Raw genomic sequence first — 19065 nt, forward strand, 5'->3', positions numbered from 1 at the left:
AAAAAAAAAAAAAAAGTAGGACAGTGGTGCTAGTACTGGAGTTGTTCTAGTTCAGCCATAAGAGACACACGAGCTGTTTATTTCCTCTCACAGAGCTAGCAAAAAGGATATTGCACCTTATTTGTAGACTCGGGTGGCTCATCTCGCTGTTCGTGGTGTCGCTCTTGCTGCTCTCTAAGCTCTCTTTCCAGGCGGCAGATTCGACCTTCATACTGTGATTTGAGTGCACTCATCCGCACCTCCAATTCAGTCTTCTGCTCTTCTAACGTACTGCTCTTTTGCTTCCACTCTTCATTTTCTTTTGTTAGCTGTTCTTTCGTACCTAATTGAGTAGGAAAGAATTCAATCTTGTCACTGTAAAACTGCCTAAGTCTCGGCATGTTCAACGCCTCTCTCTTTTATAGGTTACTGAAGTATTCTGAAAATCCTACAAAACTTAAGCTACAAAAGTAGCTCTTAGAGATCATTTTAACTTCCATGTGCAAATTTTTAATTTAATTGCAATTAAATACAAAAACAAGTCACATAACCAAAAAAGAACAAGATGTTTTCAGCAGGCTCTTGTACCATCATTCCTATCAACGCCAATTAAAAGTAGAGGAAGTAATGTGTTTTGCACTTGTACACTCTGGAGAGGTAAGAGGGAAAGGGAGAAATACCTGAGTGTTAGTAGGGTGAATTTCTTCTAACCAAACAAAGGACCAAAAAAAAAAAAAAAGGGTTATCACTTTGACTGGCCAAAAAATGATCAAAACTTTGCTTCCCCCAATGTACAGCTAGTTTTAAAAGCTTTTTTAAATTAGGTACTACTGGAAATGTTCTAAGTAAAATATGAAGTAGGTCAAGTTTTCCCAAGAATCCTGTCTGAGAAACTTTCATCCTGGATGCATTTCCATATGAATAATCAAAAACTGAAACAGAAGAAAAAAACCTTGAGGACTGAAAAAGAAAAAAAACCCCACACGTATATATGTATAATACCAGCTAACTGTGCAATTTTCTGCTTGGCCGCCAGCAGAGTCTTCCTAGTTTTCTCTTCCTTCTCAGTGATCTGTTGTCTGAGCTGTTCTTCCTGTGTAGTCCTCTCTTGCAGATCTTGATGAAAACGAGCAAGTTCTGACTGTAGCTGTGTTATCTGCTCCTGAAGATTTCTAGCTTCGGTTTCCTTCTCTGCTATAGTCTAAAGACAGTGACATAACACAGCTATTGGCCATGATCAGCTATTTCAACAAACGGCCTAATGAGCTTCAAGAACCTAGTATTATATAATAAAGGAGTTCACTCCTCTCTGAATGCAACAGGGGAGCGCAGAGCATTCTCTTTCTCACTTATTTCTTCTAAGATACAACTTGTGACATACCAAATCCAGGATTAAAAACAATTTTAATGTCTGACCTTTCCTGACCAGGTAGAGATACAGCTGGGTCACCTCATTTCTCTACGTAGATGCACGCACACACACACACATGCACGTTCTTCGCAGTGAGGCATTTAAGATTGCAGTAGAGTACAATGCTCTGAAATGGTTTGCTCTGTTCTTACCTTTTGTAAACTTTCAACCTGACTTTCCAAAGCCTTTATCTTCCCTTCAGCTTGACTGAGAGAGTCTTTCAGCTCTTGTACCTCCTGGGCAGAAACCTGCTCTTCTTGTTGCTCTACAAAAGACTGAGTCGATGCCTCAGCAACCATCTGAAACACATCGAGTGGTATCAGGAGAAAGGGTAGTATCTGATTAGAATGTTATCCCTGTCAAAAGTCACTTTTGCACACAAACTCATCATTTAAAAAGTTCTGGGCAAAACAGAAAATTCTAGTGAATTCTAATGTTGCGTTAAGAATGCTGCGAAGCATTGAATGATATGCAGCTCRTGCTTGTGGCAGTTTCTAAGCTAACAGCAGAAAAAGTGGTGTTATTTTCTGCTTCTCTCTTTGGCAAGTACGTATCCATATAACATTATATTAAGGAACGTGAAGATCATTAACTGTATTGTATATGAGTCTAGATGAAAATGTACAGTCGAATTTACTTGCTTGCAAACAAAAGATATTTCTACCTTATCATGCTGTGCCTTCAGCTCCTCATACTGAGTCTTGTATCTGCGCCCAATTTTCTTGACCTGTGTTATAGTTTTCACTTTTTCTTGTATGTCAGCCACTTTAACATCTAATTCTTTCTGCAAAGTGTCCTTTTCTGTTCTTATTTTTGTTACTTCATCCTTCAGGTTCTGAACAAGATTCTGGCTTGTAGTCAAGGATGCGTTAGCTCTAAATACCAAGAGATTGGAGGAACATGCAAAGGAAATGTATTCATTATCACCTCAAACACCCCAATATCACTCATTTATCTAATATCACAGGCAAAATCTATAGTGAATTATGTTTTCTAGCACTTGGCAATAAGTTTTAAAGTAAGTTCAACTAAGAGACAGCTTCCAAAACATTTCTCATTTCATTTTTTGTGTATATTATCAAGCTAGAGTAAAAATACCAAAGACTTCACGCTTACATGGGGATGGTTTCGAAATTATATTTCTAGATGCAACTTTATTTTAAATACTGTGCTTTGCACAATTGTTTATTGATTTACTTCTACCATACCTGGCTATTTCTGCTTTAAGCCTGCCTGTTTCTTCACTCATTTGTTGTATTCGCTTGGTATTTGCCTCTTTCTCTGAAAGCAGCTTCCGATATTCTTCAAGATCAGTGTCCTTCTGTTGACTCAATAAATGCTGAAAGATTTAGAAAGCAGTTTGCATTTTCGTAAGATGATTACATAGTTACATACTGAAAAATCTTTCTGAGTTGGAGACTATTGCTTTTGCACTTTGATACGGAGCGCATGTGAGATTAGGCTAGCCCATTTTCCATTCATGAATGCAGGTTTTAAAACTGCACAGACACCAATGCTTCATAATTCAAATGCATCTCCCAGATTTCTGTCACTATTCAGGGATTAGTTTAAGTCTTTGCTGTATTCAAATTCTTTCTTTTAGAACATTTTCTTTGAAAAGATGCATTTCCCACCTGGGTCCGGGCTTTCCAGCGTTTGACGTCTTCTTCCAACAGCTTCTTCTCTGCCTGCAACATCCCGCTTTTCTCACTCAGCTCAGCGTTAGACTCCTGTAGAGGCAGAATGTCTGCCTCAAGCTTGCGTACCTGAAAAACGTAACTGGGGATTAAAATACATAAACTCCCTGGACCTTCTGGGACTGCAGGACCTCAAAAAGTCAAGATAAAGCTTCTCTTATTTCATCTCTGCTTCTCACTGGCCAGTGGGGGAAAGGGAGAGGGAAGAAGAGTGAAAATGGGGGATGATCCTACAGAGAAAAATAGAGGCATGACTTAATCTCAGGTTCTCTTGGTACCTTTTTGTAGAAAAATGATTATTAATTACATATTAGAAGCCAAAGAACACTGCCCTGGATTCCATCAAAATGACTGGTGTTTAGAGGTGGGAAGAGTCACATAGTTCCCTTTTAAATTCTTAATAAAGTTGTAGTCTACTTTATAGCTATTCCTGTACCATTTTTCATCTATCTGCCAATAATATCCTAGTTACTGGTATAACTTAAGTCAAGGGCAAATGCCAATTTTCGTTTTTACTTAGAAGAGTCTGAACTTCAGCGTACCAACATCCTTCAAAAACCAAAGGGGAAACTTTCCTCATTTGTGTATGATGTCAGAGAATAATCACTACACCATGTATTTATTGTAATTAGCAATGTTATATCCAGATGTTAACTCACTTGAATATCTGAGACTTGAATATCTTGAATATCAGTACTAACCTTTGCTTGCATTTGTTGTAGCTCTTGCTCTAGCCTCTCTTTCTCTTCTCTCAGCATCTTGTTGGTTTCTATCAGCACATTCATAGTCTCAGTTTTTTTCATTAATTCTTCATGCTGAGCAATGGTTTTTGCTGTTATCTGTTGAAAAGATTTAACTAATCATTTGTTTTACCTGCACACACATACACACTTATCTCCACCTGGCATAACACCATCTTGGAAAGCTGTCATGGCATTCATAACTCACATATATGTACAAAAAATAAATTCTTCTTAAGAAATAGGAGAGGGGGAAAAAACGTAAGTGACATAAAAGATCTTTAATTTTCCCTATTCACCCCCCCCGCAATGGAATTGCCATATTGCTTCACAGGACTCAGAACAAAGACCCTCCATTTGGCTAAATACCAGTCTCAGGTCAGAAGCTACTGATTCTTCCAAAACTTTTCATTTTGGGGCACAGGCAGCAAAGAGAGACTAGAACACAGATCAGCACTGCACTTACTGAAATCATAAGCAATAATATCCAACCATACCTGCACTTTCTCTCTCTCAGCATTGAGACTGTCCTGCAGCTCTTGGAGCTCCCTTTCCAGGTGCTCCACTCTCTGACGGTAACGCAGACTCTCCACCTGAGCCACCTCAAACCTAGTTTCTGCAATCTCCTTTTCTCGACGTATAAATCTGCAATAATAAAAGGCACAAAGCACCATGTCAACGAAAAGGCAAGACAAGGCATTTTAAATTGAAGCTTCTTATATCTGAAAGACTCTTGAGTACAGAAACTAGTTCAGAGAGATCGAAAAGAAAATCCAAATATATATAAATGAACACAAAAAAACACAAGGAGAAAATGGTCTCTATGAAACCTTCTTGCTGACCATATTCACTAAAAACTGCATTAGTCAGAATCCACTCAAAATTTTTCCTGAGAGTAGAAAGAAATCTCCTCTATTACTTATTGATGTAGGGAAACAGCCTCTCATCTAGCAAAGAAGTATTTAAATTTTATGCATTATCCCTGAAATATAAATTGAGTCATAACTATCTAATTTGGCAACTGAATTTATAACCAGCAAGAGAGGGAGCCCAGAGCTAAATTTACCTAAGAATTTCTAAGATTTGTTCCTGAGATTTGCCTTCCTCATTGAGAGAAACATTCAATGCACTTGGCATGGCTTCTTTCATAGAGGTCACCATCTTGTTACTGAGACTTTCAAGTTGTTCATGTAATAATCGATTCTGTTTTTCCAAGTCTTCACAGCGGGACGCAAGTGTTGAAGCTTCATCCTACAACAACAAAACTGATGACTGAATTCTGTGTAGGCCAGTAACTGAAAAAACCCCTACCAGACCCATAAAAACAATCATACCTTGATCATTCTCTCTCTCTCCTCCCAGGAGGCTTTGCACTCTAACAATTCAGACTCAGCTTTCTGAGCAGCTTCCTCTAGCTGCTGCCTGACTGCTGCATTCTTGGCAACTTGTTCTTTAATAGCCTGCAACGCTTCAACATCGGCAGCATGAAGCATTAATTCCCGTTCGTATTTGTTTTGAGCTTCAGAAGCTATCTTTGCCTGCAGAAAACAACAACAGATTCCATTATGTTTAATAGGTACAAAAAGATGCTCAGTAAGAATAGCAACCACTAATCATAAAGAAACCTCTGGCTAAAAGAAACTTTATTATTCTCAAATACTGAAGAAACGGATATGTTAGCAGGGTTCCTTAAAAGAAATTATTATTTGTAAGAAAAAAATATAATTTGCAATCATTTTATTTGAGGACTGGATAGAAGGAGGAAGCACTCTCTAGATAATGCAGTCAATCCTCTTTCTGTAGATTCTGCATGGATAAAAGATAGGARTTTGTCTAAAAATATCCACTGACTACTTCTAGATGTGAATGGGCAGACATATTTACTACACGAGGGTAAAAATTAAAGACAGCCTAATTTGGTCATAGTACTAGCTGACACATGGAAAAGCCTTTCAGTTAAATTTTGGTTTGAATTTAAAAACAGCCAAAAGTTCTTCTTGATCCTTTAAACCAGTCAGTGTTGTTAAAATTCTCTCCTGAAGAAAAGCAGATTCACTGCAAAACAGACAGTAACAAGACAACATTCTTATCAGGTACTGCTAAATATTATATTGCTCCACAGTTTTAGAAGACATCTAATCCTGTTTTGGCTTAGATGGTGTACCCTACTGTCTAACCGTAAGAGTTCAGGTTTTCTTTTTCTCTTTTTTTTTTCCCCTCAAGAAAGTAGAAATTCATTACAAGCAGTTAATAACTTTCCATAATCAATTTCTTACATAATGGGACAGACCTTAGACACAAAAATCCACCACATCTTCTACTGCTGTTTTTTAAATATGACACAGATTGAATATAAAATTGTGCTGCAAATACAAAGTCAGTATAGTTGATATTAGTTCAAAGTTTGATAAGGTAAAACAATGAAACAGTAAATAAGCAGCTGTGTAACAAAATAGAAGAAATGCTCTTATAGTGCTTYTTCCATCTCCAGTAACTCTGATTAGCAACAGGAACCAAAAAAATGCTTTTGAGTCAAGTGAAAAATGATCACGAACTAACATTAATTCACCACCTCTGGCTAAAATAGGCAAATACTGCAAACATACTTGCTCCTGGCAGTCACGTCTGGCTTGCTGTTCATTATTTAGAGCTGTTCCAGCTCTCTGAAGAGCTTCCTGAACTTCTGATTGCACAGTTGACAGACTTTTCTTCAGTTCTAACAGCTAGACCGACAGGAAAAGACCCCAGAAAAAAATAAATAAAATAACTCTAAACAACAAAGTATTTTACAGAGTGTTGAATACAGCAAGGCTTTGAATGAAGACAGTCATGAATAATTTAGAACCCAAGCATGATTATATTATAGGATTATTAGATTATGTTATAAGATTATATATATTGTAATAGTTTTAGTCTAAGGAGAAATACTGTCAAAGCTTTGACTTGTGAATATTCAGAGCTGTTTTTGGCAGAAATATATTACTGTTCTTTCAGAATCAGGTTTGCAGTAATGCTAGTTGCAGTCATCTTGTTACTTTCAGCCCCAGTAAGAGTCCCAACATGAAAAGGACAAAAGGGCACAAACYGCCCTGTTTTTAGTATACATGCACACTACAAATTTGTTTTTGGTTTGTGTTCCAAGAAGTTTTTTCTGAAACCTTTCTCAAGGGCTTCTATTCATGTTTTTCTGCAAACAGTGCTCAAAGTTCAAGAGGATACGGATGGTTTTAAATACACCACCGCCCTAACAAAGTGATAAGCTTAACATATCACTCAAGTTTAGCAACTTGTCAAATTTAATTTGGCTTTTCTACATCCGTTTGGGAAGATTTTGTTTTGGACACTAGTACRCTGCATTTCCCCTACAGAGGAAAGTGAAAACAAATGTATGTTTACAGAATTATTTGGAAGCACGTGCCGGTGGACTCTTTCCAAGGGAGTTTTAGGAGTGAGCATTCAGTGCATACCTGTTGTTCCATACTCTCCACAGCTTTACGCTTCTCCTCTTGAAGTTCTTGCTTTTCCTTCTCTGCCTCCATCAGCTTCTTTTCCAGCTGTGCTTGGTACTCTGAAGATTCCTTCAGACGAGCTTCAACCGTTGCACGAACTTCCTCTGTCACCTTCATCAAAATCCATAAGAGATCAATTAATATTTTACTTCAAATATGGTATTCTGATGCAAAACCCATATTTCAGTAATGATTTTAAGCCAGAATAGGTATTCCCAGCATCTCAGAACACAAAATCCACAAATGCCAATGAAAATATGAATACAAATTTTCCAAAACTGCAATACTTCATGAAGTGTATCTGAAAAAGTTTTAGATGACTTCATTCAAGTTTGCAGCAACCAACATAAGTTTATTACACATTAAGTCTGCAATACAGTTAAAGGAAGAGACTGACTGAAGACCTTAAATTCACGCCTTCTTCATCAAATATTAACCGCTTTTGATTGAATGCTAAGTAATGTTTTTGTTATCAGTAATCACAGGATTATAGGAAGTGTTCTTAAATATACTTCTCCCTTTTGAAGGAAGACATTGGCAGAGTCCAGCCTTGAGTCAAATTTATGTTTTAAAAGTATGCTACAAAAAGGTTTAATACTCCCATTGCTAAGTGTTTTTAATCAAGTTCTCTAATAGATGGTCTTACTACACTATTTTGTAATGCCTCTGGACTAACTTTAGTTTCTTTATGATTCCTCCCATGATCCAACAGACTACAGTATAGATAATAAGAAATACATACTGTTCATCTTGTTTCTATTTTGCTCTAACAGACAAAGTTAATTAATTGTTATCTACTTACTTGTTTTTCCTTATTAAGAGATTCCTCTAGACTAAGAACCATAGCCCTGTATTGTTCCACATTACTAGAACTAGTCTTGAGTCTTTCTCTCAGGTCATTAACTTGTTCCTCAGCTTGTCTCAGCCGACTTACAAGATCATCCACATCTTCATTTGTATTTGGCTGACCTATAATATTAGAACACATTCATTAACTGTACAAGTCTAATTCAGTTTTTACATGCAAATTATACAAAAGTCACCTGGAGATAAGGGAGGTAGCTCATGTATTTACTTCATAATTTTTACAGTGCCAAATAAATTTCAATAGCAATAGCCCTCAAAGAACTTGTTGCAGTTATAAGGTGCTGAAAAAGTAATAAGCTAAGAAAGATTTTCTATAAATTTTTCTATTCCAAATAAACACACCCAGATATACATGTGCTCTTATTTTGCAGTCACTTGACCGGAATGTTTCTGAAATCTCCTCAGGTAAGTCCAAAGTAATAATATATGTTTTGAGATTGCTAAATTTGAGAATCTGGAAACATGGGTTAAGCGCAGCTAAGCTAAGCTAAGCACTGCTCTACTGAAATCACTGTTCTTTAAACTGCTATTCTGTTGAAAACCTGAAATCTTTTCAGGTTTCAACCTAAAACACACACATGCACATGTGAAAAGAACCAAACACACAAAATTTCTCTACAGAAAATTGTCCGACAATTTAAGTACATTCCTAGCTATAAATATTGCTACAAATAAATATCAGTACTGTTACACATTCAGCAGTAGAAACCTCACACTTCTGACAGGAATTAAAAAGCATTTTTAATGGCAGTGCCTTGAAACCTCCAATGTTAAATATATAAAACAGCACTAAAAGAACTTTTTAAAATAAACAGTAGTGACATGAAACCAACTCTGATGCTCAAAGCAAACCAAAAAACCAAAATCACAAAACATTCACCCTGGGTAACCTTGTGACTGCAATAATAATAACGATGACTTATTCTTTAGTACATTGTCCTAATTCTAAATGAGGATGAATTTTACTGAATCTGCATAGAGCAGTGTTTAACATAAGATTTTTTTCTGCACTGAATTTCTTTTTACCTTTCCCTGGAGCCCTCTGTGAGGACTGAGATGCTAACTGAGCCTCTGTATTATTAAGCTGCTGTTTCAAAACTGCAGTTTCTTTTTGGGCATTCTTCAGAAGTTCCTTGGTGTTAACATGACGGTTTGTCTCAGTCTCAAGTTGCCTCTTCAGATCCAAGATATGAACCTGTTAAGACAATGGTTTTAAATTTGTAATTTTCACACACAGCACAAAGACCCAGTATGTTCAGAAATGTCACATATGACAAAGCTTTGTAAACTGGCAGAAGCCATGAACTGTGTTTTTATTTTCACTAAAATAAGTTTAACATATTTATAAATATACTTACCTCTTGATTTTTGGTAAGGGCATGCCTTTGTTCCACCTCGCTTTCTAGCTTTTTCTTCAGCTGAGATATTTCACGCTCTAGCTTTTCTATCTGATTATTGAGTCTTTGCTTTGTTTCTGTCTCAGACCTCTCCAGTATTCCCTGATAAAAGAGCAAAAATGCACTATGCTTACAATACGCTTGAATAATTTTCTTCTGAATTATTACAGCACTTCTTACAAAGATACTGGTTACAACACTTCTATCTACAAAATAATTACTGCATGGAGCAAATAATAATAGGTAGACATATAGAGTATTATAAGAAGTAGCACTTACAATGTTTGACTTCATTTTGAAAGATTCTTTAGTGATACTAATACAATAAATACTACTAGAAGAAAATCTATACGGTCTAATTCCAGGGATTAAAAAAAAAAAAAAATTACTACAGAAATGTCAGTCACATGACAAATGACATAAAAGTATTCAATATACCTAAAAACCTCCCAGGAAAATAAACTGCCAAGGCAGGCAAGAGTAAATTATACTTTTATCAAAGTTAACATAACAGCTTTTCCTTTCAATTTGTTTTACACATTTTGTTTCCATTTTAATGTGAAAATTCTTCTCATTGACTCAAAATTCTCAGGAATTTGCCCACATAAATAACAGATCATCATAATTTAGTGCAAGAACAACAAATTTGTTTACACAAGTCGCTCAAGTAATTTGTGTGTCAATTTGTAACAAAAATTTGTAAAAAAAACCCTCCTCTTTAAGACTCAATCCAATCACTGTTGAAGTCAATTGCAACGGGTATTGACTGCAAGACGGACCAGATTTGAATGTAAACAATACCACATACCTGAATAGTTCGTAAATTAGTAAGCAGTAAGTTCTGTCCTCTTTGTTCAACTAATAAAGATTCACGTTGCTGAGTCAAGCGCACATCTGACATCTTCAAGATATCTTTCTCTTTTTTCAAGTTTTCTGCTCTCACCTTTAAAGATAACAAAATTCACGTTGTTATTTGCTATCAATCCCGAATCGGTGCATTAATTTTAATTTGGGCTATCTTCCTTACTTTTATGATGTTAGCACTCCTGATTAAGAAAAAAAATAAGCAGCTCATGATTTAAGATTACAGAATTGTAAAAATCACATTTATGCAAATAAGCCCAAAACTATAAGAGCATAACTGTTTGACTGATCACATTCTGTTTTCTCTTTAAATATGGGTATTGGAACAACACTCCCAGGAACTTTCATCTTCCCTCAGTACTTGATATATTTAACGTATTCATTTGTAACATTTCACAAAACATCTCAACACACATGTACACAAGCTATGACAAATTTAACAGCCAAAAAAGTTCTGACAGCTCTGAAGATAATCATAAGAAAAACTCTTGTACTAACTCTGAATATCTGGGAGTATAATGTATTATATTACTCACTTCTGCCACTGCCAGTTTTTCATTAGCTCCCCTGAGATCTTGAGTCATAGTGTTAATTATCTGCTCTTGCTTCTGAGTTGTAGCTGTAAGTTTCTGGTTTCTCTCATGCAAAGATGTTATTTCTCGACGATACCCTTCAACATTATCCTGAAGCATTTCATAACTTCACATGGAACAACAAAGCAAAGTATATATTCCTCAAGTTAAATTGTTTGAATTTAATTGTAGGAGATATACACACACAGCTGTATGTTTCATGTTCACACATGCCAGTTTTCAGGTAGCCTTCTATGGGGCTCACGCAACTAGACAGTATATTCTTGATCCCACCTTCATTATTTTTTGTCTTTAACTCAATAGACAATAATAATGTTTTACGGCAATTCTTCCTGAGCAAACTGTAGTTCAATACAAAGCATGCAGCATGATTCTACTGACAAAGGCTACAMAAATAAGGAAATGCAATTTAATAGCTAATTTACCGTTTGGAGGCAAACTCCAGCTGTGTGGATATCTTTGCATTTTGTGACCTCAAGTCTGTGACTTGCTCCTGAAGTTTTTCGTTTTGTTCATTCAGCAACTTGTCATTCTCTGCCTTTTCTTTTTTGTAGTTCTCAAAAACTTCCTGCAACTACATCAAAGAACAGACATAAAAGTGCTTACAAAAGTAAAACACTGCAAAAAGTTATCGTTGTGTCTTTTACTGAAGAATATACCTGCTTAAGTGCAGCCTTAGCCTCCACAGTCTCAACTGACTCAGTCATTGATACTGGAGCAGGAGTTGACATGGCCTGAGGTATAGCTGAGCGTTTTGGAGTAGATGTAAGAGAAACCTCCTCCGGTAATATACCTGAAGCTAAATAAARATAAAGAGGATTTTAAAGACAATTAAAAAAACACTTGCCAAAGCAGATCGCATAACCACATTTAAATGTGGCCAAGAATAGTACTGTTATTTGGAAACTCTTGGGCTCTCCTAACCAAGTGACTGATTGTCCATTTTTCTAACAAGTACCAAAACACAGGGTGAAACAATTAGCTTAAACATCAGAGAAGAAAGTATAAGCCTACATGTTCTGCTTAGCATCTGCAGTAAACTAGCAGAACACATGTAGTTACTGCTAAAGCTCAGTCCATATGTGGTAACTCATTACACTATAAAACTAGAACCATGTGTCTAAATCCAAATTTGTGGCTTTTCCAGTGACTAAGGGTAAAAAATGAATACCATATGAAAAGAAGTTACTAGCACCATTTTAGCACCATTTCTGAAAGCTCGTAACAAATGACAACGTTRTTTTTTTGAATGGTGCAGAAATGTGAAGCCTACCTTGCAAAGGAATGATAGCTCCTGTGGTCTGTGCCAGCAATATGCGGAACATGTCACGCTGACGAACTATAGACTCAACAAGCTGCAGCTGGTGATGACGCGATTCACGCAGTTTCTCTAGCTCATTGAGAGCTTCTTCAAGTTGACTCTGAAGCTCAGAAATTCTGAAACCAAGAACAGTTGTTTTATTAACTTATACAGCAAAGTGTACCAAGGTAACACAATCCTTCCGTTTTGTCTTTTAGTTGACATTTATTTTATCTTTGAAGGTTAAGCACCACTGAGATTTTCRACCAAATTTACAGGAAGATTTGGCCTTTGTACTTTTTATTTTGTAGATGACAATGAAAGCTGGCCTCTTCCCTGAAGAACAAATAGATGTAATTATATTCGTGCGAATAACTTCGCACAACAGTAGCACAAACAGAAAACCAGGCTGAGAACTTAAAATACAGAATGGAGTCTACGTGGGCCTTACAGCTGGTGAATCAGATATGCCTATATTCAGTATTTTCCTCAGTTAACAGGACTGAATACAAAATTAATTCAACTCAACTCTTTCTTTTTTTGAAAGATAGCACTACTGTGTGAAATCACATTCACTGAAAGACTGACATTTCTCTTTACTGAAAGTTACAAGTTTAAAAGATTTTCCGCACAATTCTACTATTGTAAAAGGCTTGAAATTTGGCATATGTTCTCATACTGCTGTGCACCTATGGGTCAGGAAAGGTTTTTAGGAAGAATTTTTGGAAGAGCAACATTTTTTACATTAGCTAAATAAAAAGTGATGAAAAGGAATGACAATATAAACCTAGACAGGATTTTAATCTGAAACTAAGACAATGTTGCTTAATAACACTTTGCCTTGATACAAACTGCATGTCTGCTCATGAGCACGCACACACACTTAGTAACAATAAAAACAAAAAATTTGAAATAATTATTTAAATAATGCCCTCTTACTACTTAGTATGAACACTTTACTGGAAGGAACATATAGTTTACTTGGATGATGTTGTTTCTTGCTCCTCCTTTTCTCTGGCCTCTCCCAGCTCTCGAAGAGCCACCAAGAGACGCTGATTCTGCTGTTGAAGTTCTTCAATATTTCTGTAAGAAACTAGATGCTGAGATATTACTTCGGAAGAACTACTGATGTCAGCAGAGCTCACTTCTTCATCACGAATCACGTGATTGCCTCTAGCTTCTTCAAGTTCCATTAAGAGCACACGAATCTGAAAGAGAACATTCCAGTGTAAGAATTGCGCATAGTTTTAACAGTTAACTGTGAAAAACAATATAATACAAGGAAAATAGTTGAAAGCAAGTTTTTTTTCTCATATGAAATATCTACAACACTTGAACTATTACATCAATAAATCCATGTACGATAACTATAGCATAGAAAAGACAGCTCAAGAAAGGGAAACCACATCAAAATCAGAAGTAGGTATTCTTCATTTTTAGTTCTGCAAACAGATCACAGCATGTTCCAATTAAACAAACACAAAGCAAGTTATACTTCTGTTTCCCATGACAGATCTTGAACTGCCCTAAACAGCATCACTTTTATCCAGCTAAACTTATTCTAATTTCATAAGCAGAAATGTGAAAAAGCACACTGTCCCAAGGATATGCTTTTAATATCACAAAGGCTCTTGTGACAACCGAAGTCTACCTGAATGGCTGAATACAACTCCCAAGTTATGAAGAAAAATGCAGCACCATATTAATAAATAAATTGTAAATAGTACATTTTAAAAACACAACAACATTTGTTCTACCTGCTGTGAAAGGTCTTTTACTTGTATTTCCAGTCTCTGGTTTTCTCTTTCAAGCACAGAGGCGTGCTTATTGGCTTTATCAGCATCCTCCTGTAATCGCTGGATTTCCTTCAAGTATACAAACATTAAGAAATACATATCAACTCAATTAAGACACATTTCTTTCCAAAGAAATGAAGTCAAACATGGCCTTGTGAATTAAACTCCACAATAGCTCTAACTTTAATTATCTACTTATTTACTTCTTGAAGACCACCCATTAGTTCTCTTTCTTCAAATAAAATGTGCAACTCCAAAGCTTTATTACTTTAAAATACACTACAGAGGTTAAACTCTGYATATTTTAGAATCAAAATCCATGATGTTTAATGCTATATTAGTGTTCGATGTCCATACTTCTTTTATAATTAACAGGAACTGGGCAAAGTCCAACTTTATTTCTTTGAACAAACAGATGCAAAAATCTTTGTTTATATAAAGAATTCTACTCGCACAGAAAGTCAAGAGATTGAAAGTTACTGCATTTAAGCCTTCAATGTAATGTAAACTCTGAAAAACACCATGTCCAAAGAATATTATGTATAGTCTATAAATCTCAAGCTAGGAAGTTCAACAGGCACTTTCCCACAATAACGGTTGACTAAAAAATCCATTTTTTATATTTATTAATAACCCACAAGATTAAGTAATTACCAAAATCCATTTCTTCCATATCCTTTACATGCTATTTCCTCTTTCTTTTATACTGACCTTCATAGCTTGTTCAAGCTTTGCAGACAGACTAGCAACAGCTTTCTGGGAGCGTTCAAATTCTTCACGCTGCCGTTTTAAGATTGGTGCTTTGGCTTCCACTTCCTGCACTATTTCATCCAAATATTTATTAATTCTCTTATTCTCCAGCTTTTCCAAAAGCAACTGATCCTGAGTTTCCACATATGCATTGTACAACTGCAACAAAAGAATTTGAAGAAGTCTGTCCAGATGTATCAAAGAATCACCAGTAATTAGACAAGTCATACCTTTGGGCAGTATAATTTTATACAACTCTAAACTAATTAAAGAAAAAAATTGGACTTTTTTTTAAATGTTTGCTCATGACTCAAATCATGGAAAAGCACTTATCCCTATTAACTTAAAAACTGCAATCATTTACAGTGCAATTGTAATAAAAGGCCTCAATGTAAAAGGAGCAAATCTTACGCAAGTTTAAGACAATAAAGTATAGAGATTAATATCCCATTAGAAAGCAACAAACTGTGAAAGACAACAATTTAACAGCTAGACAGAAGCACCAAAAACAAAACAAAAAGAAAATACTCGATCATTGCATGGAAGTGTAAAAAATCCTAAAACTATGTATGATTTATCGTGTTCATTTTTTTCTGTAAGCATAAGACAGAGCAGAACAGTTTCTTAAAAAAAGTTGATGTACACAAATAAAATATACTTCAGGGAAAAACAAACAAACAAACAAACAAACAGCAAATGCGTTGATATTATATCGAAGAAAACTATAAGGTAGAGTGCATAAAAATCCCAGTAATTCAGTAGTTTAGCGGGTAAAATCTGCCTCAAGCGCTTGAGGAGATTTTGACTTCGGTCACCTATTGTAACAAAGCCCAGAAAACGAATAAAAGCCTCTATTCTCACATTATTAATGAAGCAAGCAAGTCTCGCTGTTGGCTCTTCACAGGCCTTGAAACTTGAAGAGTGTCTCACTTACCTCAGTTAATTTCATTCCAGGTTTGACTACTTTAGCAACTGCTGCAGCAGTAGGAGACATAGCTGCTAGTTCCTCCTCAGACAGTATGGCTCCTGAAGACATAATCCCACCAAATACCATTAAAAAGCTGCTATAATTCTCACTGTAAATATTTGTCAATAAAATAAAGAACAAATCTTCATATAGCTTTGCATTTTATAGCTATCGTACTTTAAACAACTGTGTTTCAAGTCCTTAAAGTTACTGGACTAAAAATTTATCTGTAATCTAGATTATATATACATGTGTAATTCACTAGTATTACGTATTATATTCCATTATCATATATTCTCAAGTTCTTTGATCAGTTTAATTTGAAATCATGAAAACTTTTGCTGTTAGATTCTTAAAATTTAGATCATTCCAAAATGCAAATAATTGGAATAGCAGGTGCAAAAAACAAGCAAGATAACAAAGTTTAACATCAGTTTTCTTAGCAAACTCTGCAGGAGGCTTAGAGTGGCAGAGTACTTGTTCACTTTCATTAAATTAACATACAGAGATAGCAAGTATACTTAGTGCTTCTCCGTTCCTTCACTATTCTTTTGCCTGCATATATTAGCTACATTAAACAGCAGCAGATTTTTYTTCCCAACAGAAAACACAAAAGATTTCACACTGACAGAACTAAACCAGTGGATATGGAGTATGATTTAATGTTAAACAGAAATTTAAGGACAAAGGGTTTTTTTTCTTTTTTTTGAGACAACAAGAATATTTTATCCTCCCCACTACCCTCTCAACAAACAAACAAACAAACAAACAAATAAATAAAAGCAGGATAATTCAGCCTTAAGGAAACATCTCTCTCCCTTTTCTTTGAAGGGATACATCAGGTTAACAAAAGAACTTCAGAAAACATTTTGATAGAAATGCATTTTCTGATGGAATCTCTCTATATATTYGTATAAAAGCTTCTAAAATGCATGATTAGAGCTGACCAAAGATGAATTAAGATTAACGCACTTACATCATTTGGAAATTCTAGCACGGTAATTTCATGAAAGACTACTTAGGATACAAAACCTGAGGCTTCATGTACTTCAGTCCCTAACGTTACTCCTACCTTTACGTTTTGTAGCAGACAGCAAGTCATTAGCATTCTCTAGCTCTTTTTCCAGCTTACTGATCTTTTCTCTCAGTTCTTTTTCCATTGCAGCTTTTGACTCTTCCACTTCAGCTAAATGCTCCTGGGTTGCTTTATTAGCTAAAATTAAATCAGACARTAAGGTTTGGGGCTTTTTTCCTGTACAAAGGCCAAAGTTTGCAAAAACACCTTAAATTTCACTTTAATTTCATATGGTCTGCAGAAGCCCATGTTGATAARAATAAACCAGTAGCAGGACAAAAGCATGAACTGCTGCTTATCACTTTTGCTTAGAAGAGGGCTAAAAACATGAACTGCCCTTTTATCAGTGAAAAGAAATCTAAAGCGAGAAACTCAAATGAAGAAATATCCAGCAAAATTGGGTCTTCTCAAACTCCAAAGTAAAATCCCCAGGTACAATAAGACCCTCCCCCCCAACCCTCCCACCCCCCAAAAGATTCAAATATTTGTGTAAAATTTCTCTTAATAAATCACTGATTTTTCCTCCATCCAAAAAAACAAAAAAAAGTCTAATGATTTCCCTTCATAAACACTCCATAATTGTTTTTCAAAATGTCAACTTTGTTCCAAAGGAACATGAGCTAACAGTATTTTTACATTTGCCATTTCTCACACACAGCTTACCTTCACCCGCTTCCTTCAGAAGCTTGTGCAATTCCTCTACTGCTCCTGTCAGTTCATTACTCTTTGCCTCTGAATCATCAGCAGCACTCTAAATACAGGCATTTTATTTAACATTTTATTATTTAGTGATAGCAAATATATCTTTACTAGAAAGCCCAAACTGTTTTTGCATACAAGATTCACCTAAACCAAACAATTCTGTTTTCACTTAATTTAGTTCTCATTTAGATACAAACTCCCCACCTGACAGTTAAAAAAAAAAGTGTCAGACATTGATTTGACATGACAAGGCCAACTAACACATACGTTTGTACACTCTTTAGCTGTTTTAGAGTGCTGTTTTTTTCTTTAGTGAAAAAAACAGCTTGCAGAAATTTAAGTATTCAGTTTTGTTCATTCTTAAAAATTTGAGATTTTTAGGGAATCATATATAAACACTAATTTGTTTGCTCCCAGTTAAAAGATCTCACAAGTGCAAGACTGCACAACACCTAAGTAATTCTGCAAGTCCATTAAAGACAACAACTGAACAAAGCAGAGAAAACAACGCAAACAAAGTTGATGAGATTTCTGCTAAGCAGTGAAGGTTCAGAGTAGGCTCTAATGGGACAGCGCTCAATCTCGATTCTTTCAATACTTTGTATCAGCAATTAAAGGCATGTAATGAATCGTATGTTAGGCAAAGGGCAAACCTTCAACCTCCTTCAAACCAATGTTTCTATAATAAATGCAAAGGAAAAATAGGAGGAAGAAGAAGAAGAAAAAAAAAAAAAGAGGTAAATAGAGGTAAACGGTAATCCGGTATGCACAAGCAAAGTTAACTGTTGGCTTGCTGTTAACTGAAGAGACCTCTGTTTATCATASAAATATTAATATTAATGTAGAATTCAAAGATTYGACCCCACTTAAGCCTAGGTGAGTATAATACATATGCATAAACTGAAGAATATTCAATTCTCCTCTTTAGCAGATTTGGTCTTAGTAAACTACAGGAAAAGGCTTTCACTCCATGAGCTGACAAAGTAATAATCAACAAAAACTTCCTGTTTAAACTAGGCTTGAATCAGGTGACACATGACATCCGGTCACTTCTTACCAGATCACTAACACTGGCAGTGTTCATTTCAACGAACATCTGCTCACCATGCATAAAAAAACCACTCGCACGGTCATCCTTTATATAAGACCCCCCCCATCTCCTGCTACAATGTTTTAAGATGTAACTACATTCACACAACATGAAGCCTCAAAGTTGTGAGTATAATATTACTATTTTAAACATAGTTTTGTTTAATCTATAGAACGATCTAAGCAATGTAAGATTACAAACGCTGCCTAAGACATCATCATAATCGGCAAAAAAAGCAGTACTTCAGGTACCTGATCATATCAGTTACCCAAACTAAGATACAAAAAATTGATCTGCATTACAGTTAAACCCAAGATTTAGATCCAAG

General features: G+C 35.6%; 1 protein-coding gene across 4 annotated transcripts in view; it reads right to left on the reverse strand.

Annotated features, from left to right (window-relative positions):
- Positions 1-19065, reverse strand: part of TPR (translocated promoter region, nuclear basket protein) — a 41720-nt gene that overhangs the window by 16612 nt on the left and 6043 nt on the right. For 3 of the 4 annotated variants that reach the window (XM_026062929.1, XM_026062923.1, XM_026062917.1), the window contains exons 9-34: positions 17609-17696; positions 16943-17083; positions 15838-15929; positions 14865-15062; positions 14115-14222; positions 13339-13565; positions 12331-12494; positions 11717-11856; positions 11483-11631; positions 11001-11163; positions 10409-10543; positions 9562-9702; positions 9230-9398; positions 8139-8305; positions 7295-7447; positions 6434-6550; positions 5162-5365; positions 4894-5078; positions 4325-4472; positions 3789-3926; positions 3025-3156; positions 2599-2729; positions 2055-2265; positions 1543-1689; positions 982-1180; positions 117-322 (exon numbers count right to left, since the gene is read on the reverse strand). In XM_026062929.1, coding sequence (XP_025918714.1) covers positions 117-322; positions 982-1180; positions 1543-1689; positions 2055-2265; positions 2599-2729; positions 3025-3156; positions 3789-3926; positions 4325-4472; positions 4894-5078; positions 5162-5365; positions 6434-6550; positions 7295-7447; positions 8139-8305; positions 9230-9398; positions 9562-9702; positions 10409-10543; positions 11001-11163; positions 11483-11631; positions 11717-11856; positions 12331-12494; positions 13339-13565; positions 14115-14222; positions 14865-15062; positions 15838-15929; positions 16943-17083; positions 17609-17696 — 4053 coding nt within the window. The remainder of the gene's footprint in view (positions 1-116; positions 323-981; positions 1181-1542; positions 1690-2054; positions 2266-2598; positions 2730-3024; positions 3157-3788; positions 3927-4324; positions 4473-4893; positions 5079-5161; positions 5366-6433; positions 6551-7294; positions 7448-8138; positions 8306-9229; positions 9399-9561; positions 9703-10408; positions 10544-11000; positions 11164-11482; positions 11632-11716; positions 11857-12330; positions 12495-13338; positions 13566-14114; positions 14223-14864; positions 15063-15837; positions 15930-16942; positions 17084-17608; positions 17697-19065) is intronic. The other variant, XM_026062940.1, reaches the window with a different exon arrangement.

Source organism: Apteryx rowi, unplaced genomic scaffold (assembly GCF_003343035.1).
Source record: "Apteryx rowi isolate R43461 unplaced genomic scaffold, aptRow1 scaffold_100, whole genome shotgun sequence".
NCBI lineage: Eukaryota > Metazoa > Chordata > Aves > Apterygiformes > Apterygidae > Apteryx > Apteryx rowi.